The following is a 19,792-nucleotide window of genomic DNA, read 5'->3' on the forward strand; positions in this document are numbered from 1 at the left end:
TGCAATGCGATCTCTTTACCAATGGCAAATGCATCTGTTTTATCATTAAGGCCCCTGTTTTAATGTTTTTATTAGTTTACCATTATTATAATTCCAGTGGTGTTAAGACAACTTCTACTTTTACTTCACTACATTCCTAAAGAAAATAATGTACTTTTTACTCCATACATTTTCCCTGACACCCAAAAGCACTCGTTACATTTTTAATGCTTAGCAGGAAAGGAAAATGGTCCAATTCACGCACGTATCAATTGAATATGCCTGGTAATCTCTACTGCAGCTGATCTGGTGGACTCACTAAACACAAATGCTTCGTATGTAAATAATGTCTGAGTGTGTGTTGGAGTGTGCCCCTGGCTATCGGTAAAAATATATATATATGATAATTGTGCCGTCTTGTTTGCTTAATATAAGGAATTTCAAATTATTTATACATTTACTTTTGATACTTACGTATATTTAAAGCCAAATACTTTGACTTTTACTCAAGTAAAGGGTCAATTTTAGGGTTAATTTTACTTTTACTTGAGTCATTTTCTATTAAGGTATTTTTACTTTTACTCAAATATGACAATTGGGTACTTTTTCCACCACTGTATAATTCCCGTGCATTAAAAATCTCCCAAATCCAGATAGCTGATGTTCTCAAAGAGCTGCAAAATCTGGACCCCTACAAATCAGCCGGGCTAGACAATCTGGACCCTCTCTTTCTAAAATGATCTACCGAAATTGTTGCAACCTATTACTAGCCTGTTCAACCTCTCTTTCATATCATCTGAGATACCCAAAAATTAGAAAGCTGCCGCGGTCATCCCCCTCTTCAAGGGGGTGACACTCTAGACCCAAACTGCTACAGACCTACATCCATCCTGCCATGCCTTTCTAGTCTTCGAAAGCCAAGTAAACAAACAGATCACCGACCATTTCGAATCCCACCGTACCTTCTCCGCTATGCAATCTGGCTTCTGAGCTGGTCATGGGTGCACCTCAGCCACGCTCAAGGTCCTAAACGATATCATAACTGCCATTGATAAGAGACAATTCTGTGCAGCCATATTCATCGACCTGGCCAAGGCTTTCGACTCTGTTAATCACCACATTTTTATCGGCAGACTCAACAGCCTTGGTTTCTCAAATGACTGCCTAGCCTGGTTCACCAAATACTTCTCTGATAGAGTTCAGTGTGTCAAATTGGAGGGCCTGTTGTCCGGACCTCTGGCAGTCTCTATGGGGGTGCCACAGGGTTCAATTCTCGGGCCGACTCTCTTCTCTGTATACATCAATGATGTCGTTCTTGCTGCTGGTGATTCTCTGATCCACCTCTACGCAGACGACACCATTCTGTATACTTCTGGCCCTTCTTTGGACACTGCACTAACTAACCTCCAGACAAGCTTCAATGCCATACAGCTCTCCTTCCGTGGCCTCCAACTGCTCTTAAATGCAAGTAAAACTAAATGCATGCTCTTCAACCGATCGCTGCCCGCACCTGCCCGCCCATCCAGTATCACTACTCTGGACGGTTCTGACTTAGAATATGTGGACAACTACAAATACCTAGGTGTCTGGTTAGACTGTAAACTCTCCTTCCAGACCCACATTAAGCATCACCAATCCAAAATTAAATCTAGAATTGGCTTTCTATTTCGCAACAAAGCATCCTTCACTCATGCTGCCAAACGAACCCTGGTAAAACTGACTATCCTACCGATCCTCGACTTCGGCGATGTCATTTACAAAATAGCCTCCAACACTCTACTCAATAAATTGGATGCAGTCAATCACAGTGCCATCCGTTTTGACACCAAAGCCCCATATACTACCCACCACTGCAACCTGTATAGCCCATCCAACTACCTCATCCCCATACTGTATTTATTTATTTGCTCCTTTGCACCCCAGTATCTCTACTTGCACATTCATCTTCTGCACATCTATCACTCCAGTGTTTAATTGCTATATCGTAATTACCTCGCCACTATGGCCTATTTTATTGCCTTTACTTCCCTTATCATACCTCATTTGCACACACTGTATATATACTTTTTTCCCTACTGTATTATTGACTGTATGTTTATTTATTCTATGCGTAACTCTTGTGTTGTTGTTTGTGTCGCACTGCTTTGCTTTATCTTGGCCAGGTCGCAGTTGTAAATGAGAACTTGTTCTCAACTAGCCTACCTGGTTAAATAAAGGTGAAAAAAAAATCCCCCAAACGAACAATAAGCTTGAAATTTGGCTTGAAATACAGTTGATCAAGCTTTCTCGTAGTTGTGAGCACGCATGTTTTTAGATTTGCGTGGAAGATACGCATACTTTCCCATCAAGTTCAACGTTTACTAATACAAACCTTTGCGGAAAACTGCCGCGCGCAAGGTTTAAAGTGTTTTTTGTGCGCATGCACGTAGATAAATGAGGCCCTTGGTACTGACAACTTGAATGGAGAATTACTGAGGATGTTACCGGACTATATTGACACTCCTATTTGCCATCTGGGTCTTTCCATTTTATTTCAGCAAGCCAAACCCACCATCTCAGATTTTTCTGAAATGGTTTCTGTTAGACAGAAACAGATAAGCATTCCTGCAACATAATTTTATTGAAAGACAATTTGAACTCTAAGAAATAAAGTTCATTGATGGCACCCAACTTTCAATTGATAGGATGCATATAATATTCAATCCTAGAAGGTGTTTGTGCTGATGTCAAAATGAGGGGAATTGTACAAAACCAACTCATAAGAGATTGGATCATCTCTAACCAATCAGAGTATCAAAGCCAATGACGTCATTCATGATTTGTGTAACCCGTCTCTGGCCCAACCCATTGGTTTCTGGGACCAATCAGAATGACCAGAATGTTTTCACATTCTACAAGACGTCAAGGAGGAAAGCAAATCCAGACTCATCCTGGAGAAGAAACACTAGTGGGTGTGGCTTTTGGCCAGAGTGATGTGGATGGGTAGTCAACTCACTAACTATTTCCAAGGTTGCAGAAGCTTTAAAGCCCCAATGCAGATGTTTTTATCTCAATATAAAATCATTTCTGGGTAACAATTAAGTACCTTACTGTAATAGTTTTCCATAAAATTGTTAAAAAAAAGAAACAAAAATAGCTTTTTAGCAAAAAACTATTTCTCAAGCCATAATTTTGCTAGGACTGTCTGGGCATGCCCTGAGTGGGGAGGGACTGGGATATGTAATCTGAAAAATAAGCTAGTTGTTATTGGCAGAGAGGTTTGTAACTCTTTATTTTTTCTTTATTTTTTTTACCTGCAAAAGTGATTTTGTTTTAGTTTGAGTTTTTTATTGGTCTACTATATTAACTTAAACCGCCAGGGGATGTCACCAGTCAAGCCAAAACTTGCAGACCTGGTGATCATTAATAACGAAGAGGAACAGAGATTTATGAACTGGATACCATACTGTACAAATGTATCTTTCAATCAATTGTTTAATTTGCCATTATCATTTTGTACAAGTGTTCTTTATGCTTATTCTTATTCAATAAAAAGTTGAACCCCCCCAAACAAAAAGCTGTGTGTATTGTAGACTAGTGCATGCCAGGGTTGTGTAGCCTATATAAATCTGTCGGGTGTAGTTCAGGCTAGCTATAGTTGTGTAGAACTGTACAGTAGTAGTACATGTACAGTTGTAGCAGAGGTTGTGTGTACTATTTACCTGGTCGTGGTCCTGGGAGAAGGCCTGGAGGATGTCTGTCTGTCGGGTGTAGTTTCCGTTGGAGTCCTGGAGGCCCTGCAGCAGCCTCTCCTTCAGTACCAGGACAGAGACACGGAGCTGGTGCCACAGCAGCTGGACACAGCGGATGTCCACGATGATGTTCACAGAGTAGGACAGCAGCTTCAGGGAGAACTCGGTCTCCAGCAACGCGTGGATCTGCTCTACATGGTCCGAGATGTCCTCGCAAATGTCCTACACACACACACACACACACACACACACACACACACACACACACACACACACACACACACACACACACACACACACACACACCATTTTTAAGAGAACCAGAGAGAAAGAAATCCTAACATCTCCTACAAAGACAAGTGTTTTTATATGCTCAACTACAAAATAAACTTGCAGTATAACAACGAGTTTTCACTATGTACCACAATACTTGTTACACTTACAGATGTAATTACACAGGAATGACATCACTAATGTAACTGTTAGCTCACTCCTTTTCACGCAATACAAACGTACACATTTCCATCAAAGTATCTATAGGCTGCCAGTGTACGCACCCTGAAGTGGACTCGGCATGTCACATAGCTTTTAGGAGAACCGGAGAGAAATCAATCCTGAGATGAGAAGTCTTTGTATATGCTGAACTACAACAACGACAACAACAAAAATCTCAAAATAAACTTGGAAGTTATCAGACTCAATACGGAGCAGACAAACATGTTAGGATTGTGAGTCCCACTGCCAGGACAGTAAAAGCAGAAGCAGGTGACGATTAAGTCATTTAAGTTCCATCTTTAAAATATGAGTCAAAGTCACAAGAATGGAGTATTTATATCTACACATAGCGCACATTGCAGAGAAAATGGATACCCTTGAGAACACATAGACAACCATGGCCTACCATTACTGATGGCACCATCCACTTCCACAGTAGCATATGACTCTTAGCCAATGCTAACCATTTCCTGAATAGAAGCAGGTGGCTCATGGTTAGTACTGACAACATGGTTGCATGGACATAGTCAGCATTCAATAGGGCGCGAATACCAAATGTACCAGTGACAGCTCGTCTGATCTGGACCTAACTGGTCAGTCTCGGCACAACTCCATGACAACTGACCCCGTCTCACCCAGCCCCTCCCTACCACAGCTGCTGGCCCAGCCTGGCCAGGACTGGACTGTCAAGCCAGACTCATACTGTACCAGAGGAGGCTGGTAGGAGGAGCTATAGGAGGACGGGCTCATTGTAATGGAACAGAGTCAAACACGTTGTTTCCGTGTGTTTGATGTGTTTGGTACCATACCCATTCATTCCATTCCAGATATTAAAATGAGCCCGTCCTCCTATATCTCCTCCGACCAGCCTCCTCTGTACTGTATATACAGTGACAGACAGTGGATATACTGTAGCAATGATTATAGGAGAAACTGATCCGGTTATGTACTCAACACTGAAAAGTTACTGAATAAATATATTCCCTTCGGCCAATTACACACTACAGCAACACAATCATACACAATACTGCCCCATTTACTTATTACAGGCTAACGATGAATGATATTTGATATGAAACGTAGGGGAGGACTGGCAGCATGTCAGTGCAGCGACACCCAGGGTAATACTGGTCTATCTCAGGAACAGAATAATAGTGTCTGTCTAAGCCTGCCTAACTCCCACCCTGTCACCATGGTGCTGAGGGCACAATGCAGGCTGGGATGGGCAGGGCCATTTAATATTAAGATGCTAATTTCAGCCTTCCAACAGCCTTTCTTAAAACCTCTTCTCACCCTCAGCTCTGCTGCTGAAAATACTGCTGAGACATCTCATCTCCAAGAGAGCCACTTCCTCTTCCTCTTTCCTCTAGTTCAAGGACTAGGGTGAAGTTTCCCCAAGACAGTGATCTTGAGTCAATTTTGACATTCTCTCACTAACAGTTAAGGTTAGGATTTGGGGAGAGGAAACTCACCCTAGATGTGTACCTAGGGACAACTTCACCCCAGAGCCTTGTTCTGAGGGGTTTCAATATGGCAGCCATCTTGGATGATACTTCCTTACAGTAGTGATATTACTGATATTGAATAAATGAGTTTCTACTGCAGCACCACAGCACACGTTTGGCCGCATCTGTTTAGTCAGGCTCTGGTTGACCTTTACCCCCTCCACCAGTCCTGGGGTGAGACTCGGGGACAGTGTTGGAATCAGCTGCTGACTCACTTTTACAGATGCGTTCCTACCCAACACTTTGACAGATGCCCTCCTACCCTAACACCAGACCAGATTCCTACCAGATTCCAGGAAACAACTGAAAGCTGTTTACATCAGAGTGGAAGGTTATTGAGGAGATTATCATAACAGCAGTAGGTTAGTCAGCAGTAGGCTAGGCCGCTGAAACAGCAGTAGGTTAGGCAGCAGTAGGCTAGGCCGCTGAAACAGCAGTAGGTTAGGCAGCAGTAGGCTAGGCCGCTGAAACAGCAGTAGGTTAGGCAGCAGTAGGCTAGGCCGCTGAAACAGCAGTAGGTTAGGCTGCAGTAGGCTAGGCCGTTGAAACAGCAGTAGGTTAGACAGCAGTAGGCTAGGCCGCTGAAACAGCAGTAGGTTAGGCAGCAGTAGGCTAGGCCGCTGACCGCAGTTAAATTCTTTGTGACCGTTCGCGGTAATCTCCTTTTATGCACTCCTAACATACGTTGGTAGTACCATCAGGTCCTAATGGCCTGGTACTCATGGCTCTATTGTCCCTCTAACCACTTTTAAATCAATGCAAAATGCAATCGAAAATCACATAAACACTTATCATCAAAACAGTATAGTGTTTTTAAGAGAGCAAGCTTTTTTTGCAACTTTCTCAAATCATCAATAGTCTATAGTCGCATCATGCAGCCCATATATGTCTTGATTTCTAAGACATTCTAAGACAAGGTTTGTATCATTCACAACCAAAGTTGCCAAATAACTCTAAATCTAGCATACAGGACCTGTTTCAAATGATCACTTTTATGCTCAACATAGTCACTTCATATGCGCACTCGCTCCGGAATGGGAAAAATATCCTTTCCATTTTATTAATCTAAGTTCAATAATATTCTTCTTACTATAAAATCATATAAAATAAAATAATGTCACAGGACTTATTAGCATATCTTGTCTGCTAAATGAACAAGCCTACAGCCCATGGCATGGAGCATAGCCAGATAACATACAGTAGACCAACTCATATTCTGCTCTTCTGGAATCAATTTTCTTCCTATCATAATGTCTCTTTAGACCTGCCTAGAATTAATCATGGATTTATTGTGATGGTGTATAATAAATTGATGAATTATACTTTTTTTAATGTAGATGTTCCAAAAGCGTGTATGTGGCTTGTAAGCGTGGAGGCCTGGAGATGCTAAACATGTTTATGTTAATTAACGGTCAATTACCGTGAGACTGAGAAGCTTTTACATGACAATAACCAGCTGACAAAATGGAATGACCGCCAAAGGCTCTATTTAGATCAGGGAAAAAATGAATTGAACGTGCTCTTGACCTGTCCTGTACCCCAGCGCCAGGCAGGCAGGGTCTCCATAACAACAGGTCTAACAACAGAACATGGCTGTGGTTCCTGTGCCAGAGGTATCTTGGCTCTGTCGCTTCCTGGTCTCCAAATAACACGGCATCTCTGAATGTAGGTCAAACACATAGCCAACGCACCACTACCATCGATTGACTGGGCTCCACTCAACTCCAAAATAAACATACAGTACAGTACTGGTCACAGGGGAATACAGAATGGGTCAAAATATCAGGGAAGGATCATAAAATGTATTTCCTGGTAAGTCTTTCAACAGCAGTTCACCTCCAGCTAACACAGGAAACGTTCCATTAAAGTATCTGCATGACCTGTCAGCTAACCTGTCAATAGGGCATATAAGGTGAAACTATCATGTCTAAGTGTTATCAGCTATGCAACATGTCCTATTATTTCTAACCACATGTTGCTAACCAAAGACATACAGATCCAATGCAATTGGTTATGTATGGGTCTTCGATACGCAGATTTATATTCACAAGATAACAGACAAAAACATCATGAATTAAAAGCAACCTTTCAAAGTGAATACCCTATGGCTCTGGTTAGCATTTGAAAAGATGTTGAATAATTGAAGCTACTTAAAAGAAACTCATGACATTTCACTGCTGCTGTTTAAAGGTATTGCACTGCTGTCACTTTGCAGCATGCTCACGACTGACTTTGATGACAAAAGCGCACACACACACACACTTTTGTTCACTAGTATAAAGTCCACTGTAATTGCGATAACGTTAACTATCCCCAAACACAGTAACCACCATCAAGATTATCTGACCGTTCCGAATCAAATATTGTCCAGAGGCCTCTTCACAAAACACATCCTGTTCAAAGATCATGTGGTTATACAACCCATTCATTAACAATTCCTTCACATATTGTCCAAATCCAACAGTTCTAGCCAGCCTTACCTGTCACAGACGTGAGATAGTCTCTGGGTTTTCCTCTACACTATTCTGATGAAAGTTTCATTCAAAGCAAAGTCAACCAGTACTCTCTAGCTGTGTTCAGTACTTCTGACTACTGGTATCAGAGCTTGTCTATCATGTAGAAGGTTCTGGTTGGTGTGAGTGTCTCTCTCTATCCACACTGACCTGAATCTCTCACTGGAGGAGAAAGACAGGGTTGGGCTCCCTCCCCTCTCACAACACTAGGGGGGTTATTTTAGGCTTTGACCTCACCCTCCTCTCTGAGTTAACCCAACCCCCCCCCCCCGCCAAGTGGGTGCAGCTGCCACAGGGGGCAGTGGGTGGGGTGTAGAGGGGGTGTAGGGGGAGTTCAAGGGTATCTGAGTCATTTCTAATGCCCTGTGATTCTAGTCCTTGTTTGTTAAATCACTTGTTTCAAATGTTGTTGCATAACTTTGCAAAGAAGTTCATGCAAAACGGTAGAATGCGACATCACACATCTCTTATACTACATGGCAGGTTTGTGCAAGCAATCTCTGTACATGCTATAATTAAGCAATAAGGCCCGAGGGGGTGTGGTATATGGCCAATATACCACGGCTAAGTGTTGTTCTTTCGCACGATGCAACGCAGAGTGCCTGGACACAGCCCTTAGCCGGGGTATATTGGACATATATCACAAACCCCCGAGGTGCCTTATTGTTATTATAAACTGGTTACCAATGTAATTAGAAGAGTAAAAATACATGTTTTGTCATGCCCGTGGTATACGGCCTGATATGCCGATGGTATACAGCCAATCAGCATTCAGGGCTCGAACCATCCAGTTTATAACAAATAACATTATTACCACATGTTTTGCCATTGGCGCCCTCAGTAGTCACAGCTTACGTTGTAACGTAGCTTTTCCTTTGTGGAGCCTGAACTAACAGGGTCTTAATGTTGCTAAGTAAAGGTACGCAGCTAGCCAGACACCATAAACTAGCCTTTACCAGCAATACCAATGGAAGCACACACAAACTCACAAAGCCAGATCTGAATGCAAAAGCACACACACACACACACACACACACACACACACACACACACACACACGCACACACACACTTGTTGCAGAGAGACATGAGATGGTTGAATTCCTGGGATTCTCCGCGGCGCTGGGATTACATCACTAGAAATACAGTTTTACAAACAGCTGCAAGCCACCTCGTTGAACACTGATCCTAGAGTATAAATAAAACTGTGGGAGTTTGAACTGTCTCCCACTGAGGTGTCTCTGTATGTCTGCGCTGGTGTGTGTGTGTGTGTGTGTGTGTGTGTGTGTGTGTGTGTGTGTGTGTGTGTGTGTGTGTGTGTGTGAATGTGTGTGTGTGTGTGTGTATGTGTGTGTGTGTGTGTGTGTATTGGAAAGTGTGTAATCACATTACTTGGCTGTATCACAGTTGTGTTTCTCTCTCTTCACATTAACACTGCGAACAAACACACACGCACACGTGCACACGTGCACACGCACGCGCACATGCACGCACATGCACGCACACACACACACACACAGACACACACACACACACACACACACACACACCCACGCACACACACACCACTCATACATGCAGCTGCTACATGCAGTTGCCAGGTCTAAGCGAGGCTCTATGACTGAGACTGGGTGATATAACAGCTATGTAACACCTAAGGGCAGTCTAAACATCGACTTCCCTTCACTCACATATTGTCTACATTAACAGCAGAATTCTTTCCAAACACACAATGAAAGTATCACTATAGTAACAACCTCCTTCATTTCTCACCCATCACCATGATGTCAAGTCTTGTAGCATAACAGATTGCTTAAGCGGTCCACTTAATCAAGTTATACGCAGAGGGTCAATCCTTTACTTGTATCTTTATCATAACTGTCATGGGCTGGCACCACCAGGGTCTATGTCCCATGGTTATAACTGAATAACTCTTCCATGATACAATGGCAAGGTCAGGACAAAGACAGGCCTCCTAAATATAGACAGCAGACAAGGGCAGAGATGCAGGAAGCGCAGGCTGGGATGATGGGGATAGATGCTAGAACGTAGAACGTCTTTTTTAGCAGACCTTTAAACAGTCACAAAGATAATCCTTGAAAGGGTAATGCAAAAATCAGGAGAGAACATTAGATATGGAATGATGAATGGGCATCTGTGTGCTATAATTATTCATGGAGCTCTACAGTTGAAGTCTGAAGTTTACATACACTTAGGTTGGAGTCATTAAAACAAATTTTTCAACCACTCCACAAATTTCTTGTTAACAAACTATAGTTTTGGCAAGTCAGTTAGGACATCTACGTTGTGCATGACACAAGTAATTTTTTCAAAAATTGTTTACAGACAGATTACTTCACTTATAATTCACTGTATCAAAATTCCAGTGGGTCAGAAGTTTACATACACTAAGTTGACTGTGCCTTTAAACAGCTTGGAAAATTCAAGAAAATGGTGTCATGGCATTATAAGCTTCTGATAGGCTAATTGACATAATTTGAGCCAATTGGAAGTGTACCTGTGGATGTATTTGAAGGCCTACCTTCAAACTCTGTGCCTCTTTGCTTGACATCATAGGAAAATCAAAAGAAATCAGCCAAGACCTCAGAAAAAATTGTGAAAATCCTTGGGAGCAATATCCAAACGCCTGAAGGTACCACGTTCATCTGTACAAACAATAGTACACAAGTATAAACACCATGGGACCACGCAGCCGTCACACAACTCAGGAAGTTCTGTCTCCTAGAGATGAACTTACTTTGGTGCGAAAAGTGCAAATTAATCCCAGAACAACAGCAAAGGACCTTGTGAAGATGCTGGAGGAAACAGGTACAAAAGTATCTATATCCACAGTAAAACAAGTCCTATATATATAACCTGAAAGGCCGCTCAGCAAGGAAGAAGCCACTGCTTCTTGGCAAAATGGCTTAAGGACAACAAAGTCAAGGTATTGGAGTGGCCATCACAAAGCCCTGACCTCAATCCTATAGAACATTTATGGGCAGAACTGAAAAAGTGTGTGCGAGCAAGGAGGCATACAAACCTGACTCAGTTACACCAGCTCTGTCAGGAGGAATGGGCCAAAATTCACCCCACTTATTGTGGGAAGCTTGTGGACGGCTACCCGAAACGTTAGACCCAAATAAAACAATTTAAAGGCAATGCTACCAAATACTAATTGAGTATAAGTAAACTTCTGACCCACTGGGAATGTGATGAAATAAGTAAAAGCTGAAATAAATCATTCTCTCTACTATTATTCTGACATTTCACATTCTTAAAATAAAGTGGTGAACCTAACTGACCTAAGATAGGGAATTTTTATTCGGATTAAATGTCAGGAATTGTGAAAAACTGAGTTTAAATGTACACTGCTCAAAAAAATAAAAGGAACACTTAAACAACACAATGTAAGTCAATCACACTTCTGTGAAATCAAACTGTCCACTTAGGAAGCAACACTGATTGACAATACATTTCACATGCTGTTGTGCAAATGGAATAGACAACAGGTGGAAATTATAGGCAATTAGCAAGACACCCCCAATAAAGAAGTGGTTCTGCAGGTGGTGACCACAGACCACTTCTCAGTTCCTATGCTTCCTGGCAGATGTTTTGGTCACTTTTGAATGCTGGTGGTACTTTCACTCTAGTGGTAGCATGAGAGTCTACAACCCACACAAGTGGCTCAGGTAGTGCAGCTCATCCAGGATGGCACATCAATACGAACTATGGCAAGAAGGTTTGCTGTGTCTGTCAGCGTAGTGTCCAGAGCATGGAGGCGCTACCAGGAGACAGGACATCAGTACATCAGGACATCAGTACATCAGTACATCAGGAGATGTGGAGGAGGCCGTAGGAGGGCAACAACCCAGCAGCAGGACCGCTACCTCCGCCTTTGTGCAAGGAGGAGCAGGAGGAGCACTGCCAATGCCCTGCAAAATGATCTCCAGCAGGCCACAAATGTGCATGTGTCTGCACAAACGGTCAGAAACAGACTCCATGAGGGTGGTATTAGGGCCTGACGTCCACAGGTGGGGGTTGTGCTTACAGCCCAACACCGTGCTGGACGTTTGGCATTTGCCAGAGAACACCAAGATTGGCAAATTCGCCACTGGAGCCCTGTGCTCTTCACAGATGAACGCAGGTTCACACTGAGCACATGTGACAGACGTGACAGAGTCTGGAGATGCCGTGGAGAACGTTCTGCTGCCTGCAACATCCTCCAGCATGACCGGTTTGGCGGTGGGTCAGTCATGGTGTGGGGTGGCATTTCTTTGGTGGGCCGCACAGCCCTCCATGTGCTCGCCAGAGGTAGCCTGACTGCCATTAGGTACCGAGATGAGATCCTCAGACCCCTTGTGAGACCATATGCTGGTGCGGTTGGCCCTAGGTTCCTCCTAATGCAAGACAATGCTAGACCTCATGTGGCTGGAGTGTGTCAGCAGTTCCTGCAAGAGGAAGGCATTGATGCTATGGACTGACCCGCCCGTTCCCCAGACCTGAATCCAATTGAGCACATCTGGGACATCATGTCTCGCTCCATCCACCAACGTCACGTTGCACCACAGACTGTCCAGGAGTTGGCGGATGCTTTAGTCCAGGTCTGGGAGGAGATCCCTCAGGAGACCATCCGCCACCTCATCAGGAGCATGCCCAGGCATTGTAGGGAGGTCATACAGGCACGTGGAGGCCACACACACTACTGAGCCTCATTTTGACTTGTTTTAAGGACATTACATCAAAGTTGGATCAGCCTGTAGTGTGGTTTTCCACTTTAATTTTGAGTGTGACTCCAAATCCAGACCTCCATGGGTTGATAAATTTGATTTCCATTGATAATTTTTGTGTGATTTTGTTGTCAGCACATTCAACTATGCAAAGAAAAAAGTATTTAATAAGAATATTTCATTCATTCAGATCTAGGATGTGTTATTTTAGTGTTCCCTTTATTTTTTTGAGCAGTGTATTTGGCTAAGGTGTATGTAAACTTCCGACTTCAACTGTACATATAAACAGTAGTAGACAACAAACATTTCAGCATCAACATTCTTTGTGTACAATACAATTCAGTCAATTCAGATACAGTGCACATGATTCTATTTCAAAGTTAAAATATCAAAGTGAAGTTTCAAATTCAGTCAAAATCAATTGTCTGTCGGTCTTCAGATGTGCCACCTACTGGAATGATGAAAAGTGAATATTATAACATTGTAACATGTCCACCAAACCCCACTAGATGGCAGACTTTACCATTGAACCCAAACAGACATTGAATCAAAACAGACACGCTCATCCTGAAAGACCCAGTTAGAAATAGGAATAGTCCCCAGAATGCAGCTAATAGAATGTCCTGTGTCTGATGTTGTTACAGCATATTGCTTACAGTGGAGATGTTGGTCAGGTCTTGGGTTCTAACGGTACGTTTTAAATAGATGGAGGGAGATTTGAGGGGAGATTAAGAGATTTGACTGAAAGGCACAGAGGAGGAAATTAAACCTACTGGGCCAATAACAGGATTGGCAGATGAAAAAGCATGATGTCATCCCCTATAACAGCTGAGAGTGAGAAAGAGAGTGCTATAGAAATGCCTCTAAAGAGAAACGCATGACATGGATCATTTCTGATCGTCTCAAGATCAAACAGTAGATCAACCGCAATTCCCGCCATCTACATTTGAACCACAACGCTCATTTAAATAACTTCTATTCAATATATTTACAGCTTCATAACTGCATACTAGTTTCACCGCTACGGGTGTCCTCAAGAAACACATACCATATCAACAACGCAACGTCTTCATCGATGTTGTAAGACACCTTTGAGAGCAGCAAGACCATTGTACTCTTGTTTGAGGAGAAAATATTTAGCTGGGAACACAACGTTATCAATGACACACAGAGCAAGAGGCAGTGGAGCCCTGGCCAGGCAATACGTCAACTGGTCTGCGTCACTTTCTCATAGGAAGCCAACCACCGCAACAAAGAGATCAGTCACTCACTCTCACAACAAGGGCCTGTATCCACAATGCGTCTCATAGAGCTGATCTAGGGTCAGGTCCTCCTTGTCTTCTTCATCACGACGTGAAAGGCAAAACCGATCCTAGATCAGCGATCCTAGATCAGCGATCCTACTCTGAGACGCTTTGTGAATACGGGACGAGACACTGACTCAGGATGTCACATGTTCAGCATTCTCCAGACAGACAATGCACAGCTTCAGCTAGAGAATGGAGAGGTCTGTCTGTAAGCAAGCATGGGTGCATCCGAAATGGCACTCTGTTTCCTATATAGTGCACTACTTCCATTCCCTGGTCGAAAGTAGTGTACTACATGCCATTTCAGACCCAGGCACCGAGTTCAGCTAGACTATCCATCGACTGAAAGGTTGGGGAAGGTGGTCCAAAGTTTCAGGTCACCAGTATGTCCTTTATAATGCCAAAGGTCAACGTGAAGGTTGGGACAGTCGGACTGACTACGCCTCTCTGACTGGTCCAAAAACTGGAATACATGATGACTCAGCAGCACTAACAGGACAAATGAGGCACACACACACACGGACACACACACTCTCTCTCTTACTGCCTTTTCTTTCTCCCTGTGAATATTTCGGTGCGTAAACAGAGGTAACCTTACGAGAGGTGAAAGCTCTTAGAGATGATGCTGCAGTTTGTGAGTGTGTGTGTTTGTGTGTGTTCTAACAGGAAGCCTTCCCTCTCTTTGTCACGCCAAAGGCATGTTTTATTCACAGTATCCAGAAACAGCAGAGAGGAGAGGAAGGGCTATATAAAGACCTCACACCATCAGGGAGACTAGCTAGCATCGTCCACTCTGTGTGTTTCACTTAGTCGCACAATAACATGGGCCTCGCCCCTCTCCCATTCCTGCAGCAGAAGTCTCAATGTTAGCTGTGATTATATAAGAGACACACATTGACCAAACTTTTGTTTTTAAAATGGCATAAAAACGTATATTTTCTAAGCTATGTCTTTAGTGCGGATGCTCTATAAATGAAATGTAATCTCTATTATAATCTCTAAACTCTATTATCAGAGTGACATGGGCCTCTCCCATTTGTGCAGCTCAAGCCTCAATGATAATCTATGACGTGAATCTCAATCCCACATAAAATATGCCCAGTGATTAGCGGGAACATCTCAGCAGGTGGGGATGAGCAAGATAATAGCAGCCAGCCAGCCAGGCAGCCAGCCAGCCAGCCAGCCAGGCAGCACAGTATTAAGCCCCAGGGGTTAGCCACTGGAGAGCATCTCACTCTACCATAATGAATCTAGTAATAAACACCAGCATTAGCTCCTGCACTAAAACTGTTCACAAAGACTGCATTTTAAAAAGGACCAACTTTACTGTAGATCTAAAAGTTAATACTCAAAGATAGGCCTAATCAGTGCATTGATAAGAGAGATGGCCATTTGTCCATTCATGCTGAAGTGATATGAATTGAAAAGTGCAAAATTGACTGAATAGGGATTACATAATCCAAGACTAGTGTCATGACGCTGGCCTGGGGGTAGGTTTATGACAGTCATAAATACCCCCCTTTTTCCTCTCTCTACCCTACTGATGTGACTATTGAAAATCCCTTGGTTAACATAGAGATTCTGGGAACATCAGAAGGTGGGGGGAAATGAATGTTCAGGTACTTAATGAATATGATGTCAGTTCGGTTGTCATGAGATGAGACATCATCAATGATAGGATGACATAAACTGTACAGTGGAAAGTCTACACATTATAGCTATCAGATTCACATGGAATTGTTTGAATATTAAATTATTTGTGAGGGGATGAAATGTGATTTTAGCTTCTAAAATGTGAGAATTGGGTTTTCATGAGTGAATTAGGCCCGACTCAGTGGCCCGCCCACGTGAAGAGACATTGGTTATAAACTATGAAACACGCCCTCCTCTCCCTTCCTATATAAAGCCTTGACGACAATATAATAGCGGTTCCAGGTACATTAGGATAACGATCCAATGTCAGAAGGATTCAGATAATAACGACAGAACGAAGCCAACCTCAGCGTGAGCTTTGGTTGCGAATGGTATGAACTTTGAACTCTTATTCACTACAGAAGTGATACCTCCTAGCCGTTGAGTTAGCAACAGCAGCGGCAAACGTGGGCTAGGAAAGAACAGACAGAGTATCCCGTCTACCACACAACAACATTACTACAATGTATCCAATTCACCACCAGAGACTTTCTTCCAAGGACAGGAAGATCTCTGTTGGCCAACATCTACGACCAACCTACCGAAGCGCAGATCAGAGTAAATATTTATTGCATTTTCCTTTTCTAAATGGGCGGTAATGTAGAATGCATAAGATTCTGTATTTACGATAGAGTAGCTGCCTACGGCCCGATAGAGACATCGCTTCTCCCTTTGTTCTTCAGTCTTCCTGCTCTTTCACTCAAACCCAACCCACTTTCTTTGTGTAACCAGCTGTCATATCTGTTCCGTCCGCTATGGATGTTTTCCTTTATGACATAATTTGTAATCAAGGTATGATTCATTTTGTGTATATGTAATTTTGTGTGATTAGTTAGGTATTTAGTAAATAAATAATTAAACCCAATTTTGTATTGCTGATTCAACTTGTTAGCCATGGTTTGTGAAGATAACCAAGAATTTACAACTTTCAGATGAGACTGAAATAAGGTCACGATTAATATTGACTGCTATTGATGTAAAATATTACTAGGTCTTTAAGAGTTTCTTCAGAAGATAACAGCTCTATAAATATTATTTTGTGGCATGTCATATCACTTAATCCGGCATAGCAAAATACACAACTCTAGGGTTAGGAAGGGATTATGGAAGGGTACAGTTTGAACAATTTAGGCATGGTCATTTCATTTGCCTTTGATCCTTCATGCTGGCACACTATTGACAAAGTATACATCCCAAATGGCACCCTATTCCCTATATAGTGCACTACTTTTGACCAGAGCCTTATGGTAAATCCTTTTTGACCAGAGCCCACATCCATCTATAAATACAGGTGTAATGCTGTTCCCCCCATTAACACTATTCTAAGGCAACCGTCTTTTGTCAAAACAATAAATAGAATACTGTATACTTATGTAACCAAATCTACCATAATCCTTCTTCAGGATATTTTCAGGTAAATGTAGTAGCCTACCTATGATGCATCACTTCACGGAGATGATTCTAAACTAAAACACCTCAGTAATGTGTACACAGACACGGTATCAGGCATCTTTTCTACTTGAGACATTACATCATTCACATTGTGTGTCCTCTATATCCTTCATACAATCTAATACTCGTACTCAGTCTCTATATAGTGTACAGAGTGACAAGACTCCCCTTGAAGACGGTCTATTATGATTGAGAGGACACAGGCTGAAAAGAGATAAGTAACGTCCACCTATTAGCACCATTCATACCAACATTAGCCTACATCATCACGGTCTGTGGTGTCGCAAATGGCGTCTTATGGTGAGGTGATTATTGAGGAGGATTAGTGAGCAGGCACACTGACAGAAACCTTTCTATATATATATATTCTATATATATATATCACAGTCCACAGATGAGCTTTCAACACTGTCGGTCTGTTTGTGATATCCACACAGAGAGGAGAGAGACAGACCGGCGGTTTAGGTTGTACGACAGTTACAGGAGCGCCTGTCAATGTCTTCCAACTGTCTACCAACTGTCTGTCCTGTCTGAGTGTGTTTTGACTACTCTGATTATGACTGTTTTGCTGTACATGTTTGGCATTAGTATGGTATGACAACGATACTCAGGGGAGTTGGCTAAAAGCACAGGTTGATTTGAACCAGACTTGAACAGACTAAAGACAGACTGGATATACTGTACATTACATCTAAGTCACCATGTTGAGAAGTACACTAGTAAGCAGTTTCTATACTTGTTACCATCCGGGAGTGTAATAGAAACAAGTCAAGCAGAGTAGATTTCTGACATTTTGCACTAAAGTTTGGACACCAACTCATTCAAGGGTTTTCTTTTGTTTTGACTATTTTCTCCATTGTACAATAATAGTGAAGACATCAATACTATGAAATAACACATGCACACTACCATTCAAAAGTATGGGGTCACTTAGAAATGTCCTTGTTTTTGAAAGAAAAGCACATTTTTCTGTCCATTACAATAATATAAAATTGATCAGAAAAACAGTGTAGACATTGTTGATGTTGTAAATGACTATTGTAGCTGGAAACGGCAGATATCTTCATGGAATATCTACATAGGCGTACAGAGGCCCATTATCAGCAACCATCACTCCTGTGATGTTTGAGCCAATTAGTTGTGTTGTGACAAGGTAGGGTTGGAATACAGAAGATAGCCCTATTTGGTAAAATAACAAGTCCATATTATGGCAAGAACAGCTCAAATAAGCAAAGAGAAACTGCAGTCCATCATTACTTTAAGAGATGAAGGTCAGTCAATCCGAACAATTTCAAGAACTTTGAAAGTTTCTTCAAATGCAGTCGCAAAAACCATCAAGCGCTTGAGGAGAGGACCCGCCACAGGAAAGGAAGACTCAGAGTTACCTCTGCTGCAGAGGATAAGTTCATTAGAGTTACCAGCCTCAGAAATTGCAACCCAAATAAGGGCCCATAGGGCTCTGGTCAAAAGTAGTGCACTTGGGAATAGGGTGCCATTTGAGACTCACTTGGAGTCTTCCCAGTGCTTTGAGGCTGGCTGGCTGAACTAATTCTGTTCCTCCATTTCCTGTTTAATTAGAGGGTTGAGGGCTGGTCCACCATGACCTTCTAACAGAATCCAATAAGACCATCGGCTGATTGATCAGCCAGTCACTGATCAACCCAGTAGCCTACTTTCACCCTTATATTTTAGTCATGAAACAATAGCAACTTACAATCAATGCATTCAACTAAGGCAGATAAAACAACCACACAACAATCATTGCACGTAAAACTTTCTTCAAAATAGCTGCTATCTGCAAAATCATCAGCACACATCATCCACAGCCCCAGCCTGGACTGGCTGTGCTGGGGTAGGAGGGAGAAGGGATTCTCAACATTGATCTGAGGCTACGTCCCAAATGGCATCCTATTCCCTACATAGTGCTCCCTCAGTCCAGCTCCAAGGCTACTGAGAAGGTACAGCTCCCCTCATTACATCTAATTACATCTTCCTCCTACAGGGTCACTATACTGGGACGTGATGTTGGACAAATCATTTTGTATTTTATTTTTTACTCTCGTACGGACTCGGGAGAGGCGAAGGTCGAGAGCTGTGCGTCCTCCAAAACACAACCCAACCAAGTCGCACTGATTGTTGACACAATGCCCACTTAACCCGGGAGCCAATGTGTCTGAGGAAACACCGTACACCTGGCGACCGTGTCAGTGTGCACTGCGCCCGGCCCGCCACAGGAGTCGCTAGTGCCCGATGGGACAAGGACATCCCACCCGGCCAAACCCTCCCCTAACCCGGACGACGCTGGGCCAATTGTACGCCGTCCCATGGGTCTCCCGGTCCTGGCCTGCTGTGACAGAGCCTGGATTCGAACCCAGAATCTCTAGTGGCA

The 19,792-nt window shown here is 42.8% G+C and overlaps 1 protein-coding gene across 4 annotated transcripts in view; it reads right to left on the reverse strand.

Moving 5' to 3' along the window:
- LOC112244937 (A-kinase anchor protein 6-like) overlaps positions 1 to 19,792 on the reverse strand; it is a 176,472-nt gene that overhangs the window by 137,167 nt on the left and 19,513 nt on the right. For all 4 annotated transcript variants that reach the window (XM_042329930.1, XM_042329929.1, XM_042329927.1 and 1 more), the window contains exon 3: positions 3,681 to 3,932. In XM_042329930.1, the coding sequence (XP_042185864.1) occupies positions 3,681 to 3,932 (252 nt within the window). The remainder of the gene's footprint in view (positions 1 to 3,680; positions 3,933 to 19,792) is intronic.

Source organism: Oncorhynchus tshawytscha, linkage group LG11 (assembly GCF_018296145.1).
Source record: "Oncorhynchus tshawytscha isolate Ot180627B linkage group LG11, Otsh_v2.0, whole genome shotgun sequence".
Lineage (NCBI taxonomy): Eukaryota > Metazoa > Chordata > Actinopteri > Salmoniformes > Salmonidae > Oncorhynchus > Oncorhynchus tshawytscha.